Source organism: Melanerpes formicivorus, unplaced genomic scaffold, assembly GCF_026170545.1.
Source record: "Melanerpes formicivorus ecotype bairdi unplaced genomic scaffold, bMelFor1.0.p_v2 SCAF_17, whole genome shotgun sequence".
In the NCBI taxonomy this organism is placed as follows: Eukaryota; Metazoa; Chordata; class Aves; order Piciformes; family Picidae; genus Melanerpes; species Melanerpes formicivorus.
In genome coordinates, this window is record NW_027142369.1 from 4,694,037 (window position 1) to 4,715,695 (window position 21,659).

The window sequence follows — 21,659 nt, forward strand, 5'->3', positions numbered from 1 at the left end:
GGACAAACTTGCCTATCAAGAGGGAGGGAGAGTATTTTGTCTCGTAAGGAAGATAACTTTTGAAGCAAAATTTTCAGGGAATGTATATGCAGTAGAAGGTGCCAATAATTTTGGCACAGTTGTCCCATGTAAGTGAACGGGGAACATCTCTGGAATAACTGTTCATTATCTAATGACTGACTCTTTAACACTATTCTTGCAAGGCTCCAAACTAGAAAAATTAAATGCTGTAAATGAAGAAATGACCTTCTAGATTAAATGTCCCGAATAAAAAGATGTGAAATGAAACCTTTTATCTGCTCAGTGTGATTTCTTCCCTCCAGTTTTCCCTTCTAGTCTTGAAATTAAGTAGCTTCCTGAGCTGAACACATTCCCCACAGCCCTTTTTGCATTAATAGGGAAGTTTCTTTATTTTTATTATATCCAAGACATACTTTGGGACAGCTTTCCGATTCCAGCAACCCCCTAAACATTGAGCAGGGCTCTCCTGCCTTCCTGCAGTAAAGTCCCCATTTGCTCTCTCTCTCCCACTCATCACACTTTGCTCTCCAGAAGTTTTTCTTAGCTGATCATGATCAATTTACCTCAGAGGAACAGTCCTGTCCTCCACCTAAGAACAGAAGCAAAATTTTACTTCTGCTAAATCACATCTAACAAAACACAACAAAGAGCAAACTAACAGAGAGGCAACACCATTGTCTCTCACAATTCAGTCTTCATCTGTAAACTTCTGATCTCATTTTACTTCCTATACATCAGCTCATTCTGCTCCTTTTCACATGTAGTCATCTGCCTCTTGACTGGAATGGTTGCTTCCTATTGTCCATTTGCTTCCCCATTCACCCTTCATTTTAACCAACCCGTGGCAACATTATCTGACACTGCCCCTACTGTACTGCCTGTTTTTTTAACTGATTGCTATCTCTTATCTTCATGTGCCTCCTCCTTCCTTTTTATTCTTGCTGTCAGAATAATCACAGGAACTCCACAATTCACCCATCAATTTCAGCTCTCTGAAACACCATTGCAATGCTTTTCAGAACATGAAATTTTATTTTTAAACATCAAAATAATACAGGTTTCTAGAATACTACAACAGACCATGGCATTATATTTTCTGACCTGATATCTTGAATAGCCGATCTTCTGTCCCTTTTTTTCCCCCAAATTTTTAGAGAGGTCACAAGCAAGATAATAAATTCTCCATTTTTCATGCCAATAGCTACCATATCACCTTCTGGGCTGTAGCAAACAGTACGAGCTGCATGCCCTAAGCTGACTTTGTTCAGCATCTTCTGTGAAGAAATAAAAATCCAGAAGAGTAAGTATTTCTATTTGCTCATGTTTCAAAAGCAGCTTATCACAGAATCACAGAATGTTAGGGGCTGGAAGGGACCTCAGAACATCATCCAGTCCAATGCTCTTGCCAGAGCAGGATCACCTAGAGTAGATCTTGACGGAACGCTTCCAGGTGGGTTTTGAGTATCTCCAGCTCCCCTGGGCAGCCTGTGTTCTGTCACCTTCACAGGGAAAAATTTTTTCCTCATGTTTCCATGGAACTTCCTATGCCTCAACTTCCACCCATTGCCCCTTGTCCTGTCATTGGGCATCACCAAGAAGAGCCTGACTCCATCTTCTTGGCACTTATCCTTTACATATTTATAAATATTAATGAGGTCACCCCTTAGTCTCCTCTGCTCCAAGATGAAGAACCCCAGCTCCCTCAGTCTCTCCTCATAAGGAAGATGTTCCACTCCCTTAACCATTTTTGCGGCTCTGCACTGGACTCTTTCAAGCAGTTCCTTGAGGTCTTTCTTGAGCTGAGTGGCCCAGTACACAATATTCCAGGTCCAGGACACAATATTCCAGGTGCAGCCTCTACCAGAGTAGAGGGGGAGGAGAACCTCTCTTGACCTACTAACCACAGCCCTTCTAATACACCCCAAGATAGCACTGGCCTCCTTGGCCACAAGAGCACACTGCTGGCTGGTGGTCAACCTTCCATCCACTAGGATTCCCAGGTCCTTTTCCCTTTCATTGGTCTCCAACAGGTCAGATCCGAACCTGTACTGATACATTGGGTTTTCTTTCCCAGGTGCAAGACTTTACACTTGCCCTTGTTGAATTTCATTAATTTTCTTATGCTAACAGTTTGCCACTACCATATGGACTATTTCCAGAATATATCAGAAAACAAGGTTCAAACCCTCAACACCACAACAGGTCTAGGATTTTTATTTGTTTTTATTTCCTAAACCACAACACCTACCTTTTCAGCAATATCCCAGAGTCTTACTGTACCATCTTCTGCAGCAGAAAGGAAAAAATCTCTGGAAGGATGTGTTGCCAGACCCCAGATTGGTCCATCCATATGACCATTAATTAGGATGTTACATGCAGCATTTTTCTCACCAACTTCAATTATTTCAGCATTTCTTGTCCCAACGAGGATTTTTCCCTTGAAAGAATTATCCCAGATATAATACACTAATTACTTATGATGAACAATAATAAAGATACAATCCAAAGCAACAGTTCTGTCAAGAATGTTTGCTGAAATCAAGTAATCAAAAAAATCAGAGATAATTCATTTTTTTAAACTCAATGATTCACTGAAGTTCAAAGTCACCTGCAAATCATGATGCTACTGGAATTATTGTTTGTAAGTCAGATATCTGGAGTGTGATATCACAGATATCTGAAAAGGAAATAGAGCATCATTCCTTAGTTAGTCTTTTAATATAAATATACACTGAGTAATATCCTAAGTAAGACTAAGATGTCTCAATGTAGCATTTTTTTCCTGCTGTAAAATCAGTTGTAGACCCCTTCTAGCTCACCCTTTAATTTTGAGTACTAAGAGGAAGCAATTTATCACTTATTTAATGCTTCAGATCAACCAACAAATGGTAAGTTTTGTTTTAAAGATGCGATGCATTCTCTACCTTGCCTCTACAAACAGAACGAACACAGTCTGTCATCTGTCCTGTCTCTAGTCTGAAGGCACGGCATCGTTTCAGCTCTTGATCCCACAGCTTAACTGCTCCTCCTTCCTTTGAACTGTGACAACAAGTCAGGAACAATCATGAGCATAATGTCAGGCACAAACAGGCAATTAACATATGAAAGAACTCTATTATTTAATACAGTGGATCGTAGACAAGACATTTTACTATGTTTGAAATCATTAATAATTTCTATTTGTTTTTACTGAACAGGTGATGTTAATATGCTGAGCCTTCTAGCTAAGGAAGAAATACTAATGAAAAACCCTTGTTGTACTCCTTTATAGAATGAGTTGAAAGATGGTCACTGCTGAATTAGTCTGTATTAGCAGCTCTTAGGGAACTTGTCTAGGCAAAGGCACAGGTAGGTGTGCAAACAAACTTCCATCTTATTATTAAGAAAGGCTCAGATTATGAAAATGTAGTTGGAGAGAAACAAGAAACATGAAATAAATGACAAGATTTTCACATCTTTTGAAAATTTCACTACTGTCACTGCTGTGATATAAATGGCAGTTACAGGAGAAAAATCACACCATATTAATTGCACAAGATATTCAGTTAATAAGTATTCATCATGAAAGCACTAAGTATTTCCCACCCACTTTCAAGAGAACTGGTATTTCAGTAAAGAACACAGTAAAATAAAAGTAAGTTTCTGAAAAGGAGACAATGTTTAATGAAACACTTATGAATGTGGTGTTTTCAGTTGAGCTTGGACATGTTTTATCTGTCTTCACAGAGAAAAGAATCTCCCCCCAAACCAACAAAGTTCCACAAAACGGAGCCAGCTGCCAGTGTTGCAACTTTGATTACAGAGCAAACTGACAAAGAACTCCAAGAAGTTTAATCACAATTACTGCTTTTGTACTATTGCTACTAAAAGAACTGCAATGAACTACAAATGCTAGTCCTTCCAATGCAATATTCTTTGCTTTGCAATAGCAGTGTTTTGACATATGACTGTTTATCATACTCAGCAAAAAGATTTTATCAAAAGAAGCTGGTGAGCTGCAATTAATAATGCCAAGGCCAAAGGAAACATGCTGTAGAACTTGGTTTGTATACATTCAGCATTCCATTTTCCCACAGCAGATGAATTAGTGTTTCTTATTGCTATTCATTACTTTGTCTTTCAGATCAAATACTAATTCCTAAGAGGCTCTGAGGTGAAGTGGTAGAGAGATCATTCTCCAAATAAACTCACAGTGATATTTAGAAATATTAGAAGAAAATAGTTCAAAAGCACAGGAGTAAGTTTTCATCTGGGACTGAATATCAAGCAGGATCTTTGAGAACTATTTAGAGAAAAAGTAGTCAAGGGCCTGTGTCCTGCAAAATGTCATCAGCTGGCCTGTGTTACAGATGAAGCTTTTTCTGTGTGTGTATGTGTATACACACACACACACACATATATATATATAAAAATAATTAGCAAGGCACTAAGAAAAAAAATGAAATGCTTTAAGAGATATTTTCCTTACAACCCCACAAACAAAGGATGTTGCTCTACCTTAGATTTGAGAGAAGACAGTTTGCCTCTGCCATTGTAACTAAACAGATCCTTCCTTTAAAAGAAACTGTGCATTACGCTGTTATGATGTTTATCGTTCTCTTATTTGATCAGAGTTTTGAAAATCACCCAGATTAACAGCCTCAGCTGAACTTCAGCAAAAGTAATAATCCACCAGGGAATCAGTAACTTTTTATTGCTTAAAGCCGTATTTCAAACTAAGCGTTTTTGCCTTCTCTCAAAAATTATAGTGTCGTGACAAATATCACTGAACCATCTAGTAATATGAAGAAGCGATTTCAAGGCTGTGTTTGATACAGTAACTCACCCCTTTTCAGCTTAAGGAGGGAGAACTATCATCTCTTTGATAATGGCGTATTTGTACTTGGAGAATCATTACCTGACTGACATAGAGTAGTATAACTGACAACTCAATATAATTTGTTTTACATTTGCCTATTATTTTAAACCAAAATAATGTAAAGCAATGATAAAATGTCTCAAGAATCTTGCACATGTGCTTTAGTAAGATGACTGTCATTTAGAAGCTAAAATTACAATGAACTACTTGTACAGCATTTAGATTCTGATTCATCCCCCTTGACTTCAGGTACTTGAGCAAACCACAGAGATAAGGACCCTAGCAACTCTAAGCTTTCTCTTACAATCGATGGAAGAAACTGAGGTACTTGAAGCTCAGGTGGGCTTACCTGCACACCGGAGGTGGTGACTTTTTTTCCTACCGCCTATTCAGGGATCCAAAAGTGAGTACTCTTCTAGCATTGATGTCTCAACTGCCTAGTGTTAGATGGGACGAATCCAAACCATTTTTAAAGAATACAAGTGCATGCAGAAAAATGAAATAAAGAAGACTCACGGCCTTTCTTTGCCTCCTGTAACGATCAAACCGTCTCGTAATGTGGTGTACATTGTGAAAACAGGTCCATTGTGAGCCTTCGCCACAATTCGTATCAACACATGATCTTTCCAAACACAAACATCTCCACTGATAGTACCTGTAAATGTCAAGTTATTCTGAAAAGGGGAAAAATACACTCATCATCTGATTCTCAGTAGGGCAGGAAGAAAAGCATTCAGAAATAAAGGTATCACCATTTGCATTTAGGCTGGATTGCTCTTCATAGAATCATAGAATCAACAAGGTTGGAAAAGACCTTAGAGATCATCAAGTCCAACTTATCACCCAACACCTCATGACTAACTACCATGGCTTCAAGTGCCACGTCCACATTCAAGTGCTGCTGTAGGAGAGTAAATTGTGGAAGAGGTAATAAGCACCTGCAAGGGTAAGACAATGAGCTACAATATTCATTCTTGAAGTCTGAAACATAGAATGCTTTCTTGTAGCCAAAAGGCTCTGCACTGCAAGAAGAAATGCAATGATAAACTTCAACCATAGGGACATCTATGTTTCCAGCCTATCAGATGTGCTAAATGTGGTAAAAAAGTAGAAAAACAAGAATAATTTTGACATTTCACATACGGTGTGAAGGTACTCACTAGCTTACTGTAACCACTAGTTTATGGAGAAAGCAGTTTGACTTAACTCAGAACCAAAAGCTGGCTGTTCTTTACTTCTGCTTCCTGTTTTTGAAAAGCAATACCAAAAAATGTCATTATCCTTGAAATTTAAGGGCAATTTATTAGCCTACACTTAAAACAGTTGCCCTTAAAAAAAGGGGCAACAGGTGCAAGCTGAAGTGTAGGAGGTTTCATGTAAACATAAGGAAAAACTTTGACAGAGCACAGTAACAGACTGCCATTGAGGCTGTGGAGTCTCCTTTTCTGGAGACAGTCAAAACCTGCCTGGACATGTTCCTGTGTGACCTACTCTAGGTGATCCTGTTCTGGCAGGGGGCTTGGTATTTCGAGGTCCCTTCCAACCCCTAACATTCTGTGATTCTCTGAAAACCATCAGGAACTGGTTATTGTTCAAAGCTCTTCTAGTAACTTACACAAACAATGCTCAAATTCAGTATTATGTGTAGTATTTCAGAGCACCAGTGTACATGTATAGATTGGCAGGAACACTTTTCTTGACTTGAGGTGAGTTGATGTTCTACACTCTTATTTTAAGGGCTATGTGTGCAGATGCCCTAATAAAAAGTAAAATAAGAGTACTGGAAATTCATGTGGGAGCAGATCCTCTGACCATCCTCACACCATAACTGTTGGGCTGTTTCCAACTCCTATTTAGGAGCACGTGAATTAGCTCCTTCCAAGACAGAATCAAAGAAGAAAAGCACTCCCAGAACTGCTTCCTACAGGAAAAACAGATCTGATTTGGCTTTATTCAGTTTGCACATCTATTCATAAAACCCTTGCAAGCTTTGCATCCTCAACAACCTTACACCATACTCCCAACATGAAGCATACAGCCTTATTTATTATGCCAAATATCTGCTGCTCCATAAGAAAGTTCACAGAGATTTCTCTAACATCTCCTAACCGTTATCATGTGGACAGTAACTTGCTGCTTTGTGGGACTCTCTTAAATCAGAGGTACCTGAGAAAGACACAAATCACTCTGAAAAAGAGACAGTCTCATGCAAAATGAAACTATAGGCCAGTTCCAGTTTCAAAAACCAAAATCAGTAGCATAAATTCAGTCTGGACCCAACAGGCAGATCTGCAAGCAGGACAGTAACGCACACAATAGAAGAGAAGCACTGCTCCACCGAAGAAATTTATGGCTGTCTGCCCAGCTGAAAAGATGAGCGCTCCTCATACAGAGCAATGCCTGAAACGGCAAAGTAATGGAACTGAGCTACAAGGCCTGCATCTGTCAAAAAACCCAAAACAAACCCACAGCAAAACAAAACCTTACTGCAGTGCTAACAGTCAAAGCTTTTAAGGAGTGCCCCAGGACAACGGTGCTCTCAGACTACCCACGTGAAGTAATGCATATGGATCATAATACAATCACCCCCAGGTGGGCATGAGGTTAGCTTCCTTTCTACTGTATGGTTCCTGCAGTCTAGGAGTCAGCTCTGTTTTACCTGGTTTAGCAGCATCCAAAGCACCTATGTTTGTTTAGTTTGAAAACCTACCAATCCATCTTTCTACTTTTCTCTTCTAAAGAAAGCTGGTATTACCTCTAACTAGCAGGCAAGTATTAGAAACACTTAACTGAGTTTAATGAAACAACTGATATATTCATTAGCAGGTTAGAAAAGTCTCATTAAACTATGGCCAGAAAAGGTAAAATATTCCTGACTGTATGCATTTTAAAATCGTAAGGTTACGTACCGCTCCAAAAGCTACAGAGAGCATCGTCTGCATTCGGGCATCTTCTATGGAGCTCAGCAGCCCTTTCTTACTCAGAAGAGCTCTCCCAGCCAGTGTCCAGAACCTCACGTGTTTTACTCCCACAGAAACAAACTGGGTATCTGAATCTGGTCTGAATTCTGCTACAAATATACGCTGGTTGTGACCAGCTCGGCTGGCAATTTTGGCACCTGGCAGAAGGAAAATGGACATTGCTAATTCACTGAGAAAAATACACATTTATGCTTTTAAAAAGTATAAAATTATGGAGAACAATGAGTCATCCAAGACCACGAAGGTCAGGAAGAAAAGTACAAACTGCTCCTAAGATAAAACTAAATTAACATGTAGATTTAAAAAAAAATAGTAATAATTTAAAAATCCTGTTAATAACACCCAGTAGCCAAGTGTAGCATCTAATAAAGGTGCCATCTACTTATCATTCTCAATTTCCTTAGGAGTATAAAAGAGTTAGCAGCTCAGATCCAATTAAGTTTCCATCTCCCCTGAAATTCCTACAGCTCATCTGAAAATCCCAAGCTTTGGAAATCCAATTACAAAAGGCTAATGAATTACTTGTCTGCAAATTTTGCCTAGAGTTATAAAACTTTCTTCCTTCTGCAGAAAATGCAGAAACTAACTGCTACATGCAGTCTTAAATAGAAAGACAATGCTCTTCCAGTCTCTTCAGATGTGTTAACATCAGACATTTTGACCCATATGAAGATTCCTTCACCTAAATCCTGCCTGGGCACATTCTGACAGAAATGGCAGTGGATTTTTACCACACATCCTTCATACTGCCTAAGATTGTACAAATACACATTTGACACCACATCTGCCTCCACAGAAGCTAGCAGACAAGCTGTGAAGACTCAATTTTCATTAACTTTATAGCTGATCTTTACACTTCTGAGAGATACTAGTTGATCAACAGAAATCTCCAAAGTGAGAGGAGATAAATCATTGAGACTAGAAAATCTGTATCATAATCTTGGCATGGCTTTGACAGATAGAAAGGAGCTGAGGAAAGGAGTTGACCAACCAAACTAGTCTAAATCCTGAGCTCAGATCAAAGGCAACCTGAAAACATGCAGTATAGTTTAAGACACCAATTGCACTGCTCCACAGAGGAACTCTACTAGCCTCGTATTTCAGCAATTTGTAATTTTGAGGGGTAACTTCAACAGTACAAAAACCTAGCCAGTAATCACACATCAGAGCAGAGTAAGAAAGAGAAGAACAGAAGATTTCTCTGGGAGCAAAACACCATTTTACAGAGAGTTTTTACTGAGCAGCAAAGAAATTACTGAACTGAAAAAAACCAAACAAACAAAACCAACAAATACTACAATTTTCTTTAATTATTCTAACCTGGAATCCATGAACTATCTTGATGTTTACACAACAGAGGAGATATATTTAGCAGTTAACAGAATGGGCAAGTACATTTAGTTTGTCTCTTTTGTACAGCACATAGTGTAGAGAATTTATTTGTAGTAATTTTCAATGTGCTGACATTTTCATGTTACAGTTGCCCTTGACTCAAGGCAACATATCTCTAACAGCATAAATACATTCTACAAAACCAATCATTTTCCTACCTTCTTGCCACTTCCAAATGGTAATGGTATGCTCAGGATCCAGCCCTACAGACAGCAGCAGTTTGCCAGTGGCACTGAAACTGACTGAGCAAACGCCCTTTGAGTGGTAGCACCGCAGTACTGACAGTGTCTGCTTGTTCATTGCATCCCACACATGAATAGAAGGAGCTGTTGCTACACAAATATAAAAACATGCAATTAGCATACATTGTAAAAGAGTCTAATGATTTACCTATCGAAGCAGTTAGTATTTTTAGTAAGACAAAATCGTTCTGGTCAGATAGAAAATAATAAATAAAGGAGATTTTGGCCTCCCTTTGGAAACCAATTTATGGTAAACAAGATCAAGTAGAACTAAAAAGTTGGCCTCACTACACTGCTGGGGATGAAAACTTGTCTTAACCTGTTTCTAGACTTCTGAAGCACAGGAGGAGCTTGAAAGCAAGTTGCCTTCTGTTTTCCTCCAACGTAAAACTAAGCATGCTAACCCAAAACCCTTCATAAATATTGAATACATCATCAAGAATGTAATTTCTGCATGTACCTTTTGGATAACTGATAGCTGTAGAGAAGTCAGTTTACAGTGCAAGGCCAAAATCTCCTTGTCTACAAAATGACCATCTGTCTGAAAGGAGAATGACAGCTGAATAATCAGCTTGCTTACTGATGTAGAAGAATGAGCATATTTAATTTAGTTTGCATTGTTTAGACTGCAAGATCTGTGCAGTAAGAAGTGTCTTTCTCTGCCACTATTGCATGTGACCATTTCTACTGTGATGACAGCTAGGGTATTTTCCAAATGGCAATGCCTTCTCCAAAGATCCTGCAACCCATGTATAGTTTGCAGTCTCTGAACAGCATCTAGGACACTTCCAGGACAGTAAGTTTCTCTCTCAAACCTCCATACTTCTCATCTCTAGTAAATCTGATGGCAGAACCTGGAGATTACTGGCTATTGTTGTAGACTCAGATTCACATACACTGTTATTTCAGCTCCATGCCTTGTATTTCAAAACAGTTAAATCTAAACCCTCAAAGGAACATAATGGAGCTGCAGGTGCAGGGTCATAGGTAACATTTTAGCCACTTGAAACTAAGGTTTTTGAGCACAATTCCGCCGCTGTTCCAAAACAGTATTTAGAGAAGTAATTAGGAAGAGAATTTTCTCACTGAAATTTTCTCATTTCATCACTTTCTGAGAGGTATTACACCATAGTATAGACATGACATTAAACAGAAAAGGCAAGGGTGGGAACAACTGGCATGTCTCCTTGCTGTCCTTATGGAAAGCTGAGGGAAGGCAAAAGCTTTACTGTGGATCTGAATTTTATATTTCTCTTCAGCATTCCCCGTGCTAAAACTCTGTACCACCCTTGACCTGTGCACTTCCCCTATAACCTTGTCCTTTTGGGTGGCAGAGAAAAGCTTTCATCTAGACTTCATGAATAATAACTGACAAAATCTTTCAGATTAAGATTTTTCAGGGCAGAGAACATGGACTGATGAGTCCTCCTATTTGACAGTGCTTTTCTGAAAGTCTGTCCAGATATTGTGTCCTGCTTGTGGAGTGCTCCAGCTGCTTAACATCTGCTCTCACAAAAGAGACTTTCTAAGGTGTTATCTCCTTCTGGGAGAAGTTCGATAAAGCTAGCATGGGCTGGTAGGACAAAAATATCTTCAGTAAGATGAAACAGATCTGTACCAAGTCATTATGAAACTTAATTTGCCATTCCAGCCTATTACAAATGTTACTGTTCCAAGAACTCCTGCATCGCTGCAGACAACAGAAAATTGAAACTAGAAAAGTGTAAGTTGACAGTTAGAAAGATGCCCAATAGCCATCAATAAATTTTAAGTGAAACTCTGCAACCTTCTAATGAAAACAGGCAGCAGCTTGGATTCCAGGCTAATGGTTCCTTACAGAAGAAAAGAAGTAAGAGTGCTGGTTTCAGACAGTGACAATAGAATATAGTAATATACATAAGCTCAAACTGAAGTTGCAGTAGGAAGCAGGCAAGTGAGAGAGGGGAAGTCCAGGCATTGCATGCAGGACTAGAGACATTCTTTCATACGAAAGAACCATATCATCACTGCTTCTTTTGCACAGTTAAGAAGCGTGGGAAAAGGTGCCTATATTCTTCCTCCCATGCTTAGAGCAAGCACAATTTGGCATATTTGAAAGAAGTTAATGCACATTAAAAATGTACATTTGTTCTTCGCAGAACAAGCTTTAGATCCACATGAAGATCATTATACTTTCTAGGTACACATGAACACACATTTATGCATCTCTAAATATGTGTCACAACACAGTTACAGCTTCTCAACAATGAACTCACTCACACGTGATGGTGATGAATTTTTAAGATTACAGTTGGAAAAACAACATATTAATAAAAAAATAGCTCTGTCAAGACTGTCAAAGATCCAAAATGAAAACAGGAAAAAAATTAAAATGACATCATAACAAGCATTTTGGATCAGTGTAAATAATTGCATGACAACCATAAATAAATGTGAAAGGTGATCTTTTTTTTTTTTTTTTCACTCAGTCACCTAGGCCTCCTCAATGAAATTACACTTTGGAAATGCATTTTTTAAATTATACTCAATTGAGTGTCTAAACAAAATGTTAACTGTCAGCCCCAACATGTTCATAAAGGCTACTGTAGCACTAGAACTCACTAATCACTGGGCAGCAAGATGGGAACAAAAGCTGGCTTTAAGTACGTTCTAACATTTTTACTGTTTCTGTATTTACAGCTTGCTGAACTGATGTGGTTTCTATTCAGTGCTAACAGCAATAGGACTGATACAGGGTTTTAATAAATCAAAAATGGATTCACATCACTTAGTACTCTATAAAGCTGTACACAGCTGATGAAACACTAACTACACCTGAAGATGTTAAAATTTTATTTCCCTTACCTGACATATCTGCTGAGTCTCCTGTAATGGAAAAGCAGCAGAAAAATAATTAGATCAGAAATAAGATAACTGCTAAAGAAAATATATGCCTCAGTGTAATCTCTTAACACACAATTTGATGTCATGTCTTTGCATTGCAGCAGCACCAATACTGCTTTTAGTGTTAAAGATGAACAATTACTGATAAAAGGCAGTCACATCAGAAATAAAAATTTGCAGAATAAATGTATTTTCATTTCCATATTGAGTTACCACACAAAAATCTAGTTTTGGTGTATGTTGGGTGTCTCGCTTCCAAACTAAATTAAAAAAATAATCCATATCTTACATGTTACTGAATGAAGTTTAAAAGAAATATTATTGCTATTCTGCTAAGAAATGTTTGAGTCTGATCTTGCCAGGATCATAACGGTTCAGCTACTGGGAAGTATTACTGAGACTGCATAGCATCATTACAGTGTAAAAATACTTGAAATAGTATTTCTGTAAACCTTTTGAAGATTTAAATTATGAAGCCATGTTTGTGCCAGTCATATTCAGTAGAAAAAAGTAGATGCACTTAAGTATGGCCTTTATGGAGTATGTACTCCTTAACATCTGTTCAGAATCTAAAAATAACTATTCTTTGAAGGTATTTTGCTCCCAGTTCATTTTTCAGATTTAATTCTCCCCTTAAAAACATGTTTTGTAGTTTAATCCTTAAGGGTCATCCTCTCCTGATTTGTATGCCTTATTCCACATTACCAAACAGTTATAATTGTTCTACTGCTAGTTAATGTAGAAATGATTATGAAATAAACAGTCATTAAGGGTCCCGTGCCTCTTCTTCAGTAAGATGAAGAAAACACTGAAGAAAATCCATACAAAGAACAGATTTTCATATTATATCTACATTCTTTCCATATATTCTATCATATGGAAAGGTAAATAGGGCTAGGTTAAGAAATACACTGGAAAAAAGCAAATTCCTAAAGACAATAAAAGGTCTGTAATTCCTGCAAATTTTCTTTGCAATCACACTATAAACAAAAAGCCACTGATGACTTTTCCCATTTAAATACTTTGCATTAGTGATTATTTAAATTGATATGAGGCAAACTCACGAAGAAATGAAGCAATTTTAGCTAAGCAGTTACTACTATCAATGAGTTCAATACTAATGAGACATGCACCTAAAAATCCAAAAGACAGAGGGAGGCAAGTAATAAACTCTGAAAAACTCAACATTATTAGATGAAAAACAAAACAAACGTACAGGGTAAAAGACCAAACAACTACTCTGGATAAAATAAATTAAGAGGGTTTTTCTTTAATTCTATGAGCTAAGGAAAACAATGTGGGTTTGAATCCACTAAGATATATCTGAAGCTATCAAAACTGCAAGTGGATTGCAGCACCACAGAAAATGCACTTTAAAAACTTAGAAACAGCAGTATTAGCTCAGCTATGCAGATGCACAGTGGGATTTTGTTATGTTTATTTGTTTGATTTAACGTGGTTAATTTATAGATCGATTTTTATGTTACTATGCAACATATATATTTCCCTTTTGAATCTAAATCAGTAACACCACTATGGGTTTGGTTCTGCCTAGAATGTTACAACTCTGTATTGCCAAAACACCAATCTGCCTGATGAGACAAAATCTACATGAAGTAACACCTGTTCTGGGTTTGGTCCATATATAAATGAAGACTAGCTCAATTAAGCTTCTTTGGAAGGGCTATGACTCTGTGGAACGCCTAAGACAAGCTGGTAGTTAAATAAAACTGGACTAATTTAATGGGGCTTAAGATTTCTAAAGAAATATATTTGGTAATGTTCCAAACAAAACACAAACTCAATCTTTCATGCCTAAATATTTCTCCAGTGTTATTATTAAATTAAACTCAAAGAAAGATATATAGAGGACAGGTAACTGAGTAACACTCATACAAACAGAGATAGTGTAATCACCTATTTTTGTGATTTATCATGAACTCACAAGACCCTAAGAGCATGCTCTTATGTTAATTTCTCTTTACAAATATACAAACATACCTACTTGGCCAGTTGCCACTATGTTGGTAAACTTGGGGTGCTGATTTACAGTGAGGCACAAAATATCATCATTGTGTTCCTGGTAAAAAGACTGAGAACCTAAATAAAAAAAAAGAGTCCAACATTAATTAAAATATTTGCACAAGGATAGACATGGCTAATGTTTGAAAACTGTACAATATTTGTTAGAACAAAGCACTACGATGATGTTGTGGTTTGGAACTTAAAAGCAGGAAACAAAAACTCCTCAATTGCAAATTTCAGAAGCTAGCATCAAAATAATCAAGTCTACTTCCTTCCAAAATTTAGTCACCAGAAACATTTAAATTTACTTAGTTTGCTTATGAAGCTATTATGAATCATCTCCACAGGTTGAATTTTGAGAACTCTATAGTAACTTTTCCATAAAGCATACACTACTTACTTAATAAACTCTAACTGCAAGTGTGTGAAAGAAAAGACTTTTCCTCAAAGGGATTTTCTCCTACCTGTTGCCACATTATACAAGATCCCAACAGATGCAGTATGATATATTACATCAGCGCCATCATTCAAATAGTGCACATTATTTCTGCAGTCCTTGCCTCTGTACCCAAATACCAGCTCCAAAATGAGGTCCTTAAAAAAAACAAAAGTTAACAAAATGTTAACACATATTAGCTATTCAAATCCTTAAAAAAAAAAAATGAAATCTGCTTTCCATGGTTTTATTTTTCAAATACATTAATATACAGTGAAGGAAAAGCAATTTAACAATGTTCTAAACCAAGAGAAACTGATATCCTTGCCTTCCCTGTCAGCTTATATTGCTGTTCATTCTTGTCATACAGTTATGTCATCTGTTTGGTGAATACTGCAGAAATGTAGAATACACATGTGTAGATACACAGAAGGAGGTACATAAATAAATTATAGTGAGCCAAGCAGAGCACAGCTCTTTTGATGCAAAAACACACTAAAAAACAAAGAATGGCAATCACTGGTCCACAATTTAACCCCTTTGGCAATTAAGAAAGTCGAATTATATTAGAAGTTCTAAAATGTCTAGAACATTGATGTCAAAAGGCCATCTGTCATGTCTCACCAAAATTTTGTTTTGTATCCTAGAAGATATTCCAGTTGCTATGAACAACTGCATTTTGTCCAGGTTAGAAGAAATTAACACTTCACATAAACCAAAAGCAAGTATATTTATTTGCATGGGCTATGTAATGAAAAAACAAACCAAACCCAAACCAAAACTAAACACCCCCCCCCCACCCCCCCCCCACCCCCCCCCCCACACTAATCACAAACCGCAGTGCCTCAGGTAAAGACATCATTAATAGATTTTTGTAAACAGTTTTATTTTTTAAGCTGTTAACAATGATGATTTTTAAACAAAGTTTTAAACTAAACTTTTAAAAGTCTTGCAGTAAAAGACGCTTAGTTTTGTTAGTGATAATACACCTATTAACATTACAGTTATCTCAACAGGGCATATTGCTTTCTACATACTCTTAAATACTCTTAATGCTTTGCTGTTACTAAGAATTAAGTTGTGCTCCATTTTGTGTGAAATAAAAAGTCACATAAGGCTTTCTCCCACTTTTTTGTTACTTATTCACAACTCATTTCCACCTTTAATAATACGTTTTAAACGAAACAATCATTTATTATGTCCATGTATGTGTCAATTTCTGGCCAAAAAGATAAAAAACAATCCTAAATAAGGAAGAGCAGATCAATGTTTCCTTACCTCTATAGGTCTCTTCTTTTTCCCAACATTATTTGTCTGCAGTTTCTCCGGCTGTGGCAATGCCCTACTAACTGGTGGTCTGAAATAAAGAACTGTGAATAAGAGAAGGCTGTCCGTCACCCATTCCATACTAACACAGTAACTTCCAACCTGCTATTGCATATGGAAAATTTACAGCCCTACTTTGCCTAACTGACATTTATATTCAACTTTAAAAAAAAAACCAAAACACTCTGTCAAAGGGAAAAAAAACACAAAACACCTTTGTTTAACATGCTAGGTTTCCTGAGAATTCCTCAACAACTCATGAGGTTAACATACAACTTTGGTTTATACTGAATGACCACTAACACAATATTCAGCTTTTTCATGCTATATTCCTAAGGTACTTGCATCTTCTCTATACCAGTTTTCATGAGATGAACTTTGAAGGCCTACCTAATTAATTTAAATACCTGAGATCACCATTCCTGCTCCCACATGCCTTCAGAAGGCCCTAACTTTTCCTATTTTTTGTAATAGTTCATCAGGAACTCCAGGTACACCTGCACATCCATTCATATTAATAAGTTACTGATCAACAACATCTATTTTGAGGTAAACTATCACCATAGCAGCCATCAGTTCCACTGTTCTGAATACCCCAGGCTTAGTTAAGAAACTCAAATAAATATGTCTGATAAGTATCAGTAACATTTTCCAGATTACATTAAGTTGCTCATATACAAAGAAACATGCACCTAGGTTTTATCAAAATTATGCAGTTTTTGATGATGATTTACAGTTACTGATTCTATTTATATAATGTATGTGGCCATGAAAAGAAAGTTAGATCATAGCGGAACAAGTGATTTAAAAATAAATTCTACATAAAGATTCTATGAAATCCAGATGGTTTAACCCAGTAGGCAGCATGACAAACTAATACCACACATAAAGTAACAGGTCAGCTCTCCTTCATATGCCTTTTCCAGTATGAGGTACTTTCAACTCCATACCTGCTTTTGAATGATGATTTTGATGCAAAATAATCACCACAGCTTTTCTAAGAGCAGACTACAATTTCTTTGTACAGTGTGTATTGTCAACTACATCCCATCAGCTACATTCAAAACTTATCTTCTCAGATATTAAATTTGCTATAAATTCATGTCACAGCACCAATCAAAAGATTTGTACAGATTATAATGCAAATTGCACAGCAAGTATAAACTGTGTTCTGAGACACTTTCATTAATTCCTCTATGCTTAGAAGCCTGGAAAATACCTATGGAACAAAAGTGAATTGCAAAAATAAAACTGATGGGGAAAAATTCACAAGGAAAATTCAAGGTATGAAGGAAAACAACTAAAGCTGATATTTAATAGTCATTCATAATTAAGAGCAAATTAAACCAGAGAAGGCCAACTGAAGTATGGAGAAAAACTTCTGTAACTTCACCAGAAAAAAATAAAATAGTCTAATGCTTTTTTTTAGCTACTCCAAAATTTTTACTCTTGGAAGAACTTCTAATAAACTGTCAGCAAAGGCAAAACCTAGGGACATCTATCAGACACAGCAGTGCAGGTCAGGAAAGAAGTCCAATGTGGACATGGACAAAAGGTCTCCTTGCTCAGAGGCAAATACTGAAAGATGGCAGCATTTAAATACACTCTTTCAGTCCTGCTTGAAAAATACATGGTGTGAATGTAACACCAGACTTCTCAAAGGTCTTCAGTTACAGATCTTTTTTTTTCCTGTCAGAGGTCTCCAATTAGAAGGAATCCACTTTAAGATTCCCTCTTCTCTCAAAAAAACCAAATTTTTTTAAATGGTCACATTAAGTCCAGTTTTGTTACGACAATTCATAATCTATCCATAAAAACATTTTATGTCCACCTTGATTTAGAGCTTCTAAGAAGAAAGAAGGCTTTCTCAGAAATGCTACAATTTAGGAGGAACAGTGTACATTTATCACTTGCCAGAGGCTAGACCTGTTTTGACTGCTGTTGCAAAGACACATAAAAATAAGAGACCAAGGGAGGACTGCCTAGGTCAAGAAAATAAAAAAGATGCATCTAAAACAGCAGACAAAATCCTTGTAATTATGCACTGAAACTAAAGAAAATGAAAAGCAGGTTCAACAAGTTTACCCTTGGAAAAGAAGACAACCAACCTCCCCCATCCCCCAACAGAAATACTACAAAAAAAAACAAAACCAAGAAAAAAAAAAAAACAAAAACACCAAAAAACCCACCAAAAAAACACCAAAAAGCACCAAAAAAAAACACCCAACCAAAACCAAGCCAACCAATCAGGGAAAAAAACTCCACATCCAAAAGTAAAAAAAACAAACCAACCAAACAGAAAGGCCCAAAGGATAAAACCAAACACAAACCACCAAAATCAGTCTTAATAGCAGCAGGAAACCTGAAGACCATAGGTTATCCAGAAAACTGTAAATATTATATATCCAGAAATATTATATATCCAGAAAACTGACAATATTGCTGCTGAGCTGGCTGGTAGCATGCAAAGTATAGGTTCTATCACTGGAGGTCAGTCCTGCTTTACAGATGGATGTAGGAGAAGACTGAACAAAACTGATGATTCCACCTCCTGCACACTTTCCCAATAGTTTGTATTTTTAATTTCAGATTTCTCACAGACAATTCAGCAGTAACAGTCTTATTACTGTTCCTCTAGAAACTGATAAAATACAGCATAAACAGCCCTTTTCCACCTGTCACCCTGACATCTGACACAGCAATGAAGCCTTACTTCCATCCTTTCCACCCTTCCCTCACCCCTTATTTCATTTGTGTCCCTGAAAGATATAGGGAAAAAAAAGGGAGTTGGAAAGAAAATCAAGCAAAAAACCTAAAAGCAGGAAAACATATCTGAAGTTTCATTAAAGCAGTAAAACCTGAAAGGATAGGGTTCTGGCACAGGTTTATGTAACTGAACTGATTGAAAGCAAACATCCCTCTGCTGCTTGGATCTAGAATGTGGCATTTTTATTAACATCTGCTGTCTGCTAATCTCTTGTGATAGAATAGGAGAAGAAGTAAAACAATCTCACAGTATACAACTACTTGAAGATATCATCTATACTTAAAGGTGGTACAGATAAACAAATAAAAATATAGACTACACTAGAATAGACCAGACCAGACCAGGTTGGAAGAGACCTTTGAGATCATTGAGACCAACCTATCATCCAACACCATCTAATCAACTAAACCATGGCACCAAGCACCCCATCAAGTCTCCTCCTAAACACCTCCAGTGATGGCAACTCTACCACCTCCCCGGGCAGCCCATTCTAATGGCCAATCACTCTTTCTGTGAAGGACTTCCTCCTAACATCCAGCCTAAACCTCCCCTGGTGCAGCTTGAGACTGTGTCCTCTTGTTCTGGTGCTGGTTGCCTGAGAATAGAGACCAGCCCCCACCTGGCTACAACCTCCCTTCAGGTAGTTGTAGACAGCAAGGAGGTCTCCTCTGAGCCTCCTCTTCTCCAGGCTAAGTAACCTCAGCTCCCTCAGCCTCTCCTCACATGGCTTGTGCTCCAAACCCCTCACCAGCTTTATTGCCCTTCTCTGGACACATTCCAGCAAGTCAACATCTTTCCTAAACTGTGGGGCCCAGAACTGGACACAGGACTCAAGATGTGGCCTAACCAGTGCTGAGTACAGGGGCAGAATAACTTCCCTGCTCCTGCTGGCCACACTGTTCCTGGTACAGGCCAAGATGCCATTGGCCTTCTTGGCTGCCTGGGCACACTGCTGGCTCATGTTCAACCTACTATCAACCGGTACCCCCCAGGTCCCTTGCTGCCTGTACGTTCTCCAGCCACTCTGACCCCAGCCTGTAGCACTGCATGGGGTTGCTGTGGCCAATGTGTAGAACACAGCACTTGGATGTATTAAATCTCATGCTGTTGGACTCTGCCCGTCTGTCCAGCCTGTCAAGGTCCCTCTGCAGAGTTCTCCTACGCTCCCAGCAGATCAACACCTGCCCCCAGCTTGGTGTCATCTGCAAACTTACTGATGATGAACTCAATCCCCTCATCCAGATCATCAATAAAGATATTAAAGAGCATGGAGCCCAGCACTGATCCCTGAGGGACCCCAACAGTGACTGGCCACCAGGTGGATGTGGCTCCATTCACCACCACTCTCTGGGCTTGGCCTGCCAGCCAGTTCCTGACCCAGCGCAGAGTGCTGCTGTCCAAGCCACAAGCTGCCAGCTTGGGCAGGAGTTTGCTGTGGGGGATGGTGTCAAAGGCCTTTCATTTGCCAAGCACTAGAGTACATGTACATTTGCACATTATCATACAAATTAGTAAAGTGAATGTAAAATGAGTAAAACTTGACAATTTATACTCAGCTATACTGCCTCAGAAGTCACCTAAACAATTTACACAAGTATCCACACATCTATGAAAGACTAATTCTATACTGATTCAGAGCAGTGGAACTGGAATGCAAATTACAAGCAGAATATATTTTCCAAGTGTTTTTTCTTTTTTTAAAGGTACAAAAGCTGAAGATATTTTTCATTTGCCATTTAATATGTAGGAAAGTGGCTGATGGCACATACAACACACACTGGTCAATATAACTGCATGTATAACTGGCTTGCATGCTTTAAAACTGTGTGCAAAAGATGGCAAGGAGAGCATGAATAACATTTTGGGGTGAATGAATGTATGGATGGGGTCAGTATGAACATGTGGAAGGAATTCCAGCCATCTATCATAGGGAAAACTGGCACTTTATTTTCAACACTAAAATAAAATCAGTGTATAAATGTCAATATTTCTTTTTATAAAAGCATAAAAAGGGAATACAAACATTTTGGAGTAGTGTGAGAAACAAATCTCTTTGTGTCATGGTTTTAGACATAGTTTCAATAGTGTTGTTACTGCTACTCATGTCCTGTATGACATTGTATTTCACTTCCTATTTTTAATATTGAAAATTAATTTCTGAAGTTATTAACAGAACAAGAGATGGTCTTATGTGGTTAATGCAAAACTGCCATGAATCCTTTTGAGTTCTATGACAAATTATGACAATTACAACATTTATTTCTATTTTAAAAATCCAAGTGTTACTTTGAGCATGATTTCATAGAGTAAATTACAGGCACAAAAGAAAAAGTCCCTTTCTGTGAGGGTTACCATAGTGGCACCTCATCCCTTGGGGGACCTGCAAAGAACAGTCTGATTTGCATTAGAAGATAATGAAATTTGATAGTTCTTAAATACTGCTTCTTGACAATGATTAGTCATAATCATTTTTATGTGTCCTAAGAGCAGTGCCATTCTGTACACATCAATGTAGATATAGGTAATCTAATACTTAAGTAATTTAGCAACATGTATACCTTGATATGTTAGGCAAGACTGAGCCATTGCATGTAAAACAGATGGGGAGCAGAGAGAGGGCTCATTTCTGTGTTTTAATAAATATTATAGAAAAATACTATTAGCAAAACATAGGCAAGTTTAATGGTCCAAGGAATGAATTTTATATTGGTATGCAAATAAATATCTA

The 21,659-nt window shown here is 37.7% G+C and overlaps 1 protein-coding gene across 3 annotated transcripts in view; it reads right to left on the reverse strand.

The window, feature by feature from the left end:
• EML5 (EMAP like 5) overlaps nt 1-21,659 on the reverse strand; it is a 103,165-nt gene that overhangs the window by 14,458 nt on the left and 67,048 nt on the right. The window contains exons 28-37 of one of the 3 annotated variants that reach the window (XM_068148732.1): nt 16,117-16,195; nt 14,867-14,996; nt 14,379-14,477; nt 12,339-12,359; nt 9,411-9,584; nt 7,789-7,997; nt 5,396-5,553; nt 2,946-3,060; nt 2,270-2,458; nt 1,123-1,295 (exon numbers count right to left, since the gene is read on the reverse strand). In XM_068148732.1, coding sequence (XP_068004833.1) covers nt 1,123-1,295; nt 2,270-2,458; nt 2,946-3,060; nt 5,396-5,553; nt 7,789-7,997; nt 9,411-9,584; nt 12,339-12,359; nt 14,379-14,477; nt 14,867-14,996; nt 16,117-16,195 — 1,347 coding nt within the window. Of the gene's footprint in view, nt 1-1,122; nt 1,296-2,269; nt 2,459-2,945; nt 3,061-5,395; nt 5,554-7,788; nt 7,998-9,410; nt 9,585-12,338; nt 12,360-14,378; nt 14,478-14,866; nt 14,997-16,116; nt 16,196-21,659 lie in introns of those variants that run through there. The other 2 variants (XM_068148733.1, XM_068148734.1) reach the window with 2 other exon arrangements.